Below are 10,961 nucleotides of genomic sequence, written 5' to 3' on the forward strand. Positions count from 1 at the left end.
TTCTGTGCCATTAATGATATAACAACTGGGTCTTTGAATGTTTTAGTTGTGTATTTACATTTTTGGTTATTTTCTTCCTATTTGTTGTGTTTCTTGTTCTTTTGATATTTATATTTTGCTTCCTGACTGAAGATGTAGGTATCAAATCCCGCGAAATATAGAAGCTTTATATCTGTTTTCATTTAAATAATACTATATATATATATAGATCAGCTTTTAGTTATAAAACATTTGTGTTTGAGTACATTCAATATACTCTTTTATAAATAAAAGATATTCTCCAAATACTTTGGAAGATGCAGTGGTGTAGCTTGGACTTTGCTTTGGTGGGGGATGAATTTGATTGAAGCGCAAACCACCCACCCTAGGGGGACATGGAGTAAATCTTAATTTGAATACATTAGACGAATGGGTCATTTTTCACTTTTTTTACCTACTGCAGAGATCCACACATATACTTGGGTCTCAAAAGGTACCTCATTTGAACTCTTGTAACACATTATTAAAGCCATTGTGTTTTCTTAGTGAGTTTAAAAAAATACCAAAGTAACCTAATAATATATCATTATTTTTCAATTTCATTCATTGTATTTTATATGATTATTTTAAAATATGTGAATTTCAATTCATTTAAGAAATATTTTTTATTATGTTTCTAACTTTGAATAAAATTGTTCAGTTTACTTTGATCACCTATACTGAAAGTATAGGTTGATGAGTGGATTTAGAATTTAAATTGGTATTTGCAAATATGAGCAGTCTCAAAGTTTAATTTGTATGGAACTGTGTATATCTATGATATGCGAAAACAACTTGAATAGAGACTTTGTGTTTAAAATTAAAATGTTGGAATGGAACACATAGAACTGGAACTATCCCACAGAACTAGTTCCAGTTCCGGACCAGCCTGGCACAACTCTAATAAGATCTGGTGGTTACGATTACACATGTGATTATATGAGCACACCTTTAATTTCAATTAAGCCAAATCAAGAAGCATATATTATAAAAAGTAAGACTTCCAACTGATGTTCCAATCATTGATGATGAAAAAAATTAATTTTTCTTTAATGTGATAACATTCGTAACTTAGTAAAGACTTGAGTTTGTAGTATTTGGCAACTGATCTAATTCATTATCTAAATCCTGCTGCTCTCTTTTTAAACTAAACACTCCCTAAAATATATTGAGTGTTTATTGTCAGATCATGTCACTTATCATATTGTCACAAATATCATCTGGCCTGAATGCTCTTGGTTAGATGATATTTTCACTTTAGAAACGCTACTTTTGGAATCTCATTATGGAGTCTAAAACAAAAACTATAGATAAGCTGCTTTGAAAGCGACCTGTTACGTGAACAGTGTGGGGGGAGTGAGAGAGAAATGTGGAGAGAGAGAAGAAGCGCGGACTCATTTCTCCCTCCAAATTCCTTACCAACCACTCCTCAATCACCACTTTGCCACTCGTAGGGTATGTGTTACATAACAGCTGTTTTACAAACCCAGTATTAATAACAACAGCTGTTAACAAAATATTAAAAAAAAATACGTCTCAATTATACGAACATAAATAGATGCAATGGACTATTCTTAACGTAAATAATATTTGCTGTTCCATAACGAGATAAACAAAACATAGCATGATGCTCCAAAACACCAACGCAGGGAAGCAAAGCACTCGGTTCCCACTAGTGTCTTGTAAAGGAAATAGATCGAGCACTGAAAGAGGAGGTGGCCGTAGTGTGGTCGAGCTCCTGCTCCCCCCCCCCTATGCACAAGAAATCTTCGCGCAGGTCGCTTTCAAAGCGGCTCATCAGTAGACTCAATTGCAAAAATTACAATCATTTATGAGTTGGTTTTGATTGCAATACTACAAACCAGTCATGATATCAAGAGAAGTTTATTGTTTGTTTTAAAAATTTGTCAAATTAAGTTTAGTTATTTTCATCATTTACGAGTGACTTAAAGGAAATAGAATTTTTAATTGCACCAAGTGGATTGATGATGAAGAAAAGTTGTTGGTACAGTATAACCAATATTTATCACATTTAGTCAATTTGACTTTTTCAACTTGCAATATAGAGTAAATAAATTTCTATTTATAGGTGCAATTATTATTTAAATAATTCAGTGTTACTGACATTTACTGGTGAAAGATTGTTCTCAACAAAGAAACGGGCCAAGAACATTTTAAGAAACAAAATGGGGCCTTATCTCTGTTCACCACAAAAAACTATCGGTTGTCTGAAACTCCTACCCAAAAGTTTTTCCTGGCTACGTTCTTGGTTGGCATCACAACCTGTTTTTAGTGCCATATTTAAACTATTGAGAAGCCGCCAAGAATCAAGTGACAATTGCAAATATACAATATTTAGTTTGAAACTAAGTATGGTACGCAATTATTCTTTGTATAGAAAAAGCTTACAATTGTGACAAATCAAGGACAATTGGGCATATTTATTACAATTTATTGTAAAAATTACGATATTCATTTAAAAGAAACATTTTTACAGAATTACATAGGAAATTACTTTAGCGACAACAGTGTTATTTTGAACTAACTTAATTCCTTTTAAAAAACTAAATTACAAATTTCATTGAAAATTGCGTCAAGACTCAAAACTACCAAATTTATTAACATATCTACAATTTTCCTTATAAAACACATTCAAGAACACAACAGATTGAATAAAATAAAATCAGATAAAAGCTTGAAAGAGGAGTTTTAAATAAATCATAGGTTATGTTAACAAATTTTTATTCTGTTATTTCAAGCAATGCTACTCGCATTGGAGGCTATCCTAGGCCAGAGATCTGCACACTCTTTGGCCACAGGTCCGGTTATAGCGCTGCCCTTCATCTCGCCTTTGTTGTTCACTATAACGCCTGCATTGTCCTCGAAGTATATGAACACACCATCCTTCCTCCGGAACGGTTTCCGCTGCCGGATCACCACTGCCGGCATCACCTGTACACACACAATACCATACTTAATCCCCAAAAATTCTTACTGTTTACCTTAAATAAGCTTAGAAATCATTAGTTTTTCTTATGAAACACTATTCAAATAATAATACATAACTAGTTATATAACCAACTGACTGTATCAAACAGACCCTTATATTTGTCTAGTATTTTATTCAATACTTTTACAGGAATAAAAATTGTCAGCTAAAATTTTAAAGGAACGAGTGAGATAAGAATTGAATAGGGGCTTGTTTAACATGGAAAATATGAGTAAAGTAAATACCTCTTTAACTTCAACTGGTATAAAATAAAAACAATAAAAACTACTGGAGAAGACTTGGAAAATTTTAGATACAATTCACAGTAAATTATTCCCAAAGTCTTAAATTTTACTTAAACGTTTTCTTAACATAATATACAGTACTACAGTCATCTTTTTGTATTTATTTTTTTAAAGCATCAAGTCTCTGGTACAGAAGTACCAGTGGTGTGACAAACTTTGCATTTTGCCAACATCCTCAATTTTTAACTCTAATTATAAAAAAAGAATACATTGACTTTTGAAAATTCTTTATATTTTAAGAAATTTTAAATTCAAATAGTCCAATTTATATTTTGATTAATTTTAAATAAGTTAACAACTGTACTAATCATTGATTTTACTGTGAAACTATTAACAAATAAAGCCTAACTACCCGCAAGAACTGTAGTTATTCCAAAGATTGTATCAAATATTTTTCACAACTAAATAAACTGTTGTGCCTTTTATTGTGTGACCTCAATTGTAAATTAAACACTTTTAATTCATGTCAATTTTTCCAGTCAAAAACCCTCAATCTTGTTTGCCAACTGTACTTATTACTCATCAAGGAACCAATTTAGCCATTAAGTTGGTTTTTAGTTGTAACTGAAAATCTGATTGTCAAAACTCCAATAAACTATTAATCAATAACTTAATATTTTAACAACAATTTCATATTAACGTCTACAAGCATATTTCATTGGTAACCTATATAAAAAAAATAAACGCATGGTAAGAGAACCATTATTATTTTGTAGTGGTATACTTTTTTGTATTACTTTATGGAGCCGTTCTGTTTCTTTGACAAAAATAAGTGTACCAGTTACAAGCATATTGTAGATATGACTAATTCAAAGGAGCTTCATAACAAAGAGCTCAGCGCATGATAATGGAAGTAATATATATTAATTTATACTGTATGTTGTGTACTTTCACATGGTATATGTGTCTTTATGGAGCTGTTAAGAATTTATAACGAAAAAAGGAGATTATTAACAATTACAAGAAAATCTATTATTACAAACCTATTGTTAGAGCCTCATAACAATAACTCTGTTACCAAAAAGTTAATTATCATGAGCTCTTTAGTCCCATCCTCCAGAAATGCTGAAGGTTACTATAAATGTATTTTATATTCTGTTTGAACAAGAAACTTAGAAAATTACTCCTAGCCCTTTAAGGATCTTTGCGTTGTTTCCGAGTGACAGAATATTCTGGATGGATAAAGTTGGGGGTACAGGCCGCCTCCTGTCGAGATCCATGAGGAACAATTTATGGCACTAATCTTAAGGCGGAAGAATGGAGAGCATGTTCTGAACCAGTCTCTCCAGTCAAAGCAGACAGGGAGTGGCAGTTTACTAAGGATCTTGCACTTACAGAACGAACACCACCAACTCCAAGAGTCATCTCCCACAGTAGACTAGACCTATCAAACTACCCTTGCAACCCAGAATCTTGACATAGTGATGAATGAATGAATTAAAAAAGCTGTTTTGAAAGATGACAGCTGTTGAGTTCACACCAAGATCATATAGTCATCAGCTTCTTCGGTAAAAGAATTATATTTCAATATATATTCCTGTAAAAGTGAATACATTAGGCTAATATAAAGTTTAGAATCTTCAGATGAATGATTGAACTTTGATGAACATTAACTCATTGACCGCAATGAGCCATAGTGACAAGGTGTATGGTGTACCTTGATCGCCACGGGTTAGTAGTTTTATTGTTTCCAACAGTCAAAACGTTGGTCAAGGGACACCATTTTCTAACAACACAAGATGTTCAAAAATATGTGACGAGGGTCTTGGAGGATATTACAGAAGAAGATGAGTTCCAGAAATGTTACTATCAGTGGCAGAAGCACTGGAAAAAGTGTGTGCAATCAGAGGGGAACTACTTTGAAGGGGAACACACTGAACTTGATTAAAACTGTAATCAATTTTTTTCACATAATTCTCATTACTTTATTGTCGGACCTTGTATTATATTAATCATAACATATATATTTAATTTTTTTATATTGAACTGATAGTAACAAAAACTTGCACTGTTCACAAAAAATTTTCTTATCTAAAATGTTCAGCTCAAATTGACTTAGCTTTTACTTAAGCAAGTTTTACTTAAAAATCTAAAACTCTATACATAATATTTTCTTGAAATTGGACTTGCTCTTCAGCTAATTTGTCTTTCAGAGAAAAAAGTCAAACAATATAAAATCGTACCGTATACTTTTGTTATACAATTATTTTATTTTTTAGTCATAAAACACATTTTATTTAACCCTTATAAGGCCGACGGCTACAATAGGTAGCCGTCCATTATTTCCGGTTTACTGCCCAGTAAACTTTCCAAATGCCACCAACCATGATATTTTCTTGTTTGGGGTTAGATGGGCTTCATGAGTAAACACAAACACTGCAGTTTCTTACATAATTTCTATTATTATACATCTATGCATTTCGATGAAATCGTCTGTCTTACTACAACGGCGTTGTGGTGCATAGGTTAAAGTTGTTGTGGTTATATTTTGTTGATGTAATTCAGTAATTATGTGCAATGTTATAGGTATTTCTGAGTATTTGCAGTGAACTATTAAGTGTAAATAATATGTACAAAAGAATGAGAGGCAAATCACCTACAAGTGAAAACACTTTAGTAAACAATTTACTTGCTAGTGGTACAGGTGTTCAGTTTGTTGACGGTGTTGGAGATTTAGGATTTGGGAATTTATTGTCCAAAAAATGTAAATATGCCTAATAATAATAATTTTAAAACTTTTTAATTACTAACAATGTTTTGTGTTTATTTTGTATGGATTCCTGTGAGTTCTGTGAAGAAAAATTATATAAACTGAAGACTCGACTAGCTTTTCTACAATTTTCACAAATAAGCCGCAGTTGCAGATTTTGAATAATTTGTGCCTACTTCATTTATGTTATTGGAAAGCACTTGAAAATTGGCATGTTTGTTGTAAATAATATGTAGTTTTAGAAAATATGTTCCTTGGGTGCAAAACAATCTTTTGTATTTTTTATGAGGTGTTAAAACCAAAAAAAGTAAATTACGCTTCCAAATTTTACATACAAACATGTATGTAAAAAATATTTTTAATTTTACATGACCAACCTTATAGTTTCCTGTCTAAGCCTATAATTTTATAAACAAATTAAAAAAAGAATTATCAGTTTTTACTAAGCAATGTGGAAGTTACAGCTTATTTACTAAAACTATGCAAAAAGGAACTAAAATAGCCTGGCCTTCAAGGTACCTGAGGCATAGGTACAATATCAGGAGCTGGCCTTTGAGACTAGTGCAATTCAATTGGTCATTGGCCTTAAAAGGGTTAATTACTAAATAATGAAATCAATATAATTATTAATTATAAAATAATGGGATAAAAAACAAACATGACTAGTAGGATACGCACAGAAACAAAATAGTCTACAAGATGTTTCAAAAATCCAACTTATGTGAAATTTAGTGAACAAAATTTGGTAAACCGTCCTACCCAACAGCATATTACCCTATCGCTCTACTTGAAAATCAAACACCTTACCTTACAACTATGTCCAAAAGCCAAACACTACTCAAGAGCCATTAGCCCTACAAGAGAGCTTACCAGCCTATTAAAGAGGAATTTTCTCCCTTGAGGGGGTGAATGTATACTTTTAGCTTTTTAGGCCTTTATTCACTTTTGTTTTATTAGTATTACAGTAATTTTTTAAAATCTGGAGGCCACTATTTTAAGAGCAGTTTCTCTTACTGAAGACTTAAAAATACTTTATTATTTTAATAATGTCTTTGTAAAGAACAGACTGAATTATTATGAAAATTACAAGTCATTTTGACAACTGGTTCTTGTTTTCTGCCTCCTGTAGGCAACTCTGTCCCTATCTACTATTAATTATTAGGCTATGTATACATACATATTATAAATATAAAAAGTTCCAAGATGACATTTACGAGTGCTGATATGATTTCAGCATGAATTTAGGTACTATCTCAAAGGATGTTTTTCTGTTTTCACCAGAAGTGCGGGATGGTACAGACGTCTGGGCATGATCTGAGGTTGGGAAAGTACCATCCACGTTTCTTAAAAAAAGATCCCTTGAGATAAATACCAAAATTCAAGTTCATATCATGTGAGCACTAGTAAAGGCAATCACATGATATTAGTGTACTAGTAACGTAATCTAAACCTACTTATCTAAGTAATAACAACAAAAATTAGGAACAGAGTACTTTTGCCGACATTGCTTACTTCCGAGAGGCAGAAAACAATAACCGATAATCATGACGTCATTTTCACAGTAAATCAAATAGTCTGTTATTTCTAGTAATGTAGTTCTTTGAAGGGGTAGGGTACGATAAGCGGACCCGGTTTTTTATATCAAAGAATGTAATCATTGATACCTAATATTTGCATCTCAAATCCTAGACTATCAATCGATATAAAAGTATCTTCAGTCCTCAATAACAATCATATATTTTAAATTAAAATACGAATTTAATATTTACAGTGATCAAACAAATTATTATAACCAAAATTAGGAAAACTGAAGACGGCCATATTTGCTCCTTTCACAGTTACAGTTGTTTCTTTCCCACAAATTTCACATAATGGGTTTTTCGGTACGAGTCCCACATGTTGAAGTCACGAAAAAATGGGTACTTTGGGATTATACCGACCACACCAGTATGAAGAACAAAATAATATAAATTTATAGAAACAAACATGATAGAACGAAAAAACAACTCTTTAATTACAAAATTACAAGCATTTCCAGGTATTGTGATCGGTATTGTTGTTGCTGTTATCTTATCTTTCTCGAAAATCCCAATCACGGCAGGCCCCGCGGCATCACATGATTATTTAAGTTTTTTGCACGGTACATAATTGCCTTTCCATTACAATTCAATTTATATTACTGATCAGTCCCTCTAGAATTTGATATTTTACTGATAGGTACTATCTCGAGGGATGTGTTTCTTTCGTTGACATCAGCGCGCCGCAGCACCAAAGGTGCTGCCGAAGCCCACGCTGATGGCCGGAGGCACTCGCATTTTGGGTGGCAGAGTGTGATCAAGAATAAAAACAAGTTTTGAGTGTTTTTTTCAGTAAAGAGTTTAGTTTTAGTTTGGTAATGTTTGTTTTTGAAGAAATGTAGGGGTAAAACACGGAAGTACAACAAAGCGACGCACCAGCTGAACGGGCGGCGAGACTCTGCAATCACATTATCTACTAGACCGCTCGACTTTGACCTCTGTCTGAGGATGGGGAGGGGTTTGCGATAAAACAATTCCTGTTTTATATTGACGAAATATTGTTCTACGCTAATCTAGTAATCAGTAGAAGCAAAATGTCAAATAACGATTCATGTCTGGGTGTGGTCGGTATAATCCCAAAGTACCAAAAAATGTATCATCTTTCAAAGCAATGTCGTGTAGTTTTCTAAAATTGACTGCCGTTTTTAATAATCAAATGTTACTTATATAAAATTGAAATATTACATTACGAGTATTATTTGAAAGTGTTTACAGCTGTTGATACAGATTATTAAAAGTTAATTGTTCAAAATAATTGAACATATCGATTGATTATATCGATGGTTTGATTAAGTAATATAGTTTGCCAATTTCGATATAAAAACCCGCTTATCATACCCTACCCCTTTGAAGTCTATGGTAAAAAAAACTGTTCCAAAAATAGTGCCCCCTTCCTTGTGGATAACACCAAATTACCAGTATAACTACACTAGTTAGGCCTACTTGTTAAGCACTTTCCATTTGGAAAATTAAGGTCAAGTACGTCTTAGAAACTAGCACAGTACTAGGAAAGTTATGCGATTTAACCTAATAGGTAAGACTGCATAGAAGAGTAGATGGTGCTTAATTTAAACTGTTATGACCACAGAACACTCAGATAAGCTATGGGGAGCAGATAATATTAAAAATCGTAAATAACAAACAACATAGATAAATGTAACCACAAATTTACATTTCAATGGCCTATTAAAACTAGGCCTAAGTTACTTGTCATTTCCACTCCATGCTGCCATATAATATATATTTATTCAGGAGGGTGAGCAGAATGTTAATAAGGTTGAAATTTTGTTTGGCTATTGCCGCTGTTAACCACCCTGAAACTCAAATGATGTTTCTGCCAGTTCAAGGGTTATGGCTAATATGATAGTCTATTTCCCGAAAACCGGACTTGCGAGACAAATTAATAAATTTAGTAAAGCACAAGGCTATCTATCCAGTCTATAAACTAGGCTAATAAGATTAAATTGTCAAAATTTGGCCTTTCAATCTGGAATACTACACATGTTCAAAAGTTTAACCATGTGACACACAGGATAGTTTCTAGGTTAAGCATAGGACACTTACCTTTTTCCTGAGCTCAGGCTTTCCCTTCTTGACAGTTGCAACAATCATATCACCGGACCCTGCAGCTGGAAGCCTATTTAGGCGACCTTTAATTCCCTGAACAGCAATTACATATAGATTTTTCGCTCCAGTATTATCAGCACAATTTATGACTGCACCGACAGGGAGACCAAGAGATATACGGAACTTGGCTCCCGCAGAACCACCACGTCCTCGTTTGGACATTCTTAAACAGTTGAAACTTTATAAAATAATTCTATAATCAAACAAAATACTTATTACAATTACTAATACAATGCAACTTCGAGAATCAGAACCACAACGTGCACATCTCTAAGCCCACGATCTAACAAAATGGAAGAGAGCGGAAAAGCCAGGTGAGCCAACAATGACAGTTGAAATAACTGCGGAATACAAACTGTATAAATTAATTTATATGTTGTTCTCTAAATATATAAGCAACCACCAGTTTTGTAAAAAATAGTGAATATATAAACTTAAAAATTCTGATTATAAAATTTGAACTTAAATATAAATAATGACAATTGCAAAGAATCAAAACAACAGCCTTGATATTATCAATCAATTACTACATAAAACTATATAGAATCACACATTTTCGTTCCTTTCAGTTTTTGCCCCTCCAAAAAATATAGTGTACTAGCAGTTACCCGTGGCTTAGCACGCTATTTCCTACTGAAACACTGGGACATTGTGGATATATTGCTCTGAAATGTCATTCTAAGCTACAACGGTTTAAGTAAGTTGGATCATATTAGACGAACATATTATGTCAAAACACAACTAATACCTATAAGTATACTGGTCTTAAAAACTGCAGTAAAATTGGACGGTAACTTTGTATTTTATATCTTCATTACACTACTAACCAAGTGCTACACTATTAATGTTTGCTAAAATGTACGATTAAAAATAGTTTTACTAAAACTTTCAATTTTATTATTTCGAGTATAGGTTGAATTTATAAGAAGAGTTGTAACTTTCAAGCTTACTCTGTGGCTTAATAAGAGTACACACATTTACAATTTATTTATTTATTTATTTACATACGGTATACACCATTTCACATTTGTTATAGGTATTGAGAAAATACAAGAGGCTTGATATAAACAACTTACATAAATAGTTTACATGCATACATGCTAAAGCAAACAGAAGCAAAAAAATAAGCAAAACAAGTGCCAAATAACATCAACATCGTGAGTAAAAAGAAAAATTACAACAGCAATATAGTTCATAAACAAGTGCAACATGAAGGTGGAACCGTAAAAAAGACT

At 32.6% G+C, this 10,961-nt stretch overlaps 1 protein-coding gene across 1 annotated transcript; it reads right to left on the reverse strand.

Annotated features, from left to right (window-relative positions):
- Positions 1-2,743: 2,743 nt before the first annotated feature.
- LOC124366368 (60S ribosomal protein L23) lies at positions 2,744-10,034 on the reverse strand. The gene is made up of 2 exons (XM_046822872.1): positions 9,664-10,034; positions 2,744-2,970 (listed from the first exon to the last, which is right to left on the reverse strand). The coding sequence occupies exons 1-2, from the start codon at positions 9,886-9,888 to the stop codon at positions 2,773-2,775; spliced, it is 423 nt and encodes a 140-aa protein (XP_046678828.1). The 5' UTR covers positions 9,889-10,034; the 3' UTR covers positions 2,744-2,772.
- Positions 10,035-10,961: the final 927 nt, after the last annotated feature.

Source organism: Homalodisca vitripennis, chromosome 7 (assembly GCF_021130785.1).
Source record: "Homalodisca vitripennis isolate AUS2020 chromosome 7, UT_GWSS_2.1, whole genome shotgun sequence".
Taxonomy (NCBI): Eukaryota; Metazoa; Arthropoda; class Insecta; order Hemiptera; family Cicadellidae; genus Homalodisca; species Homalodisca vitripennis.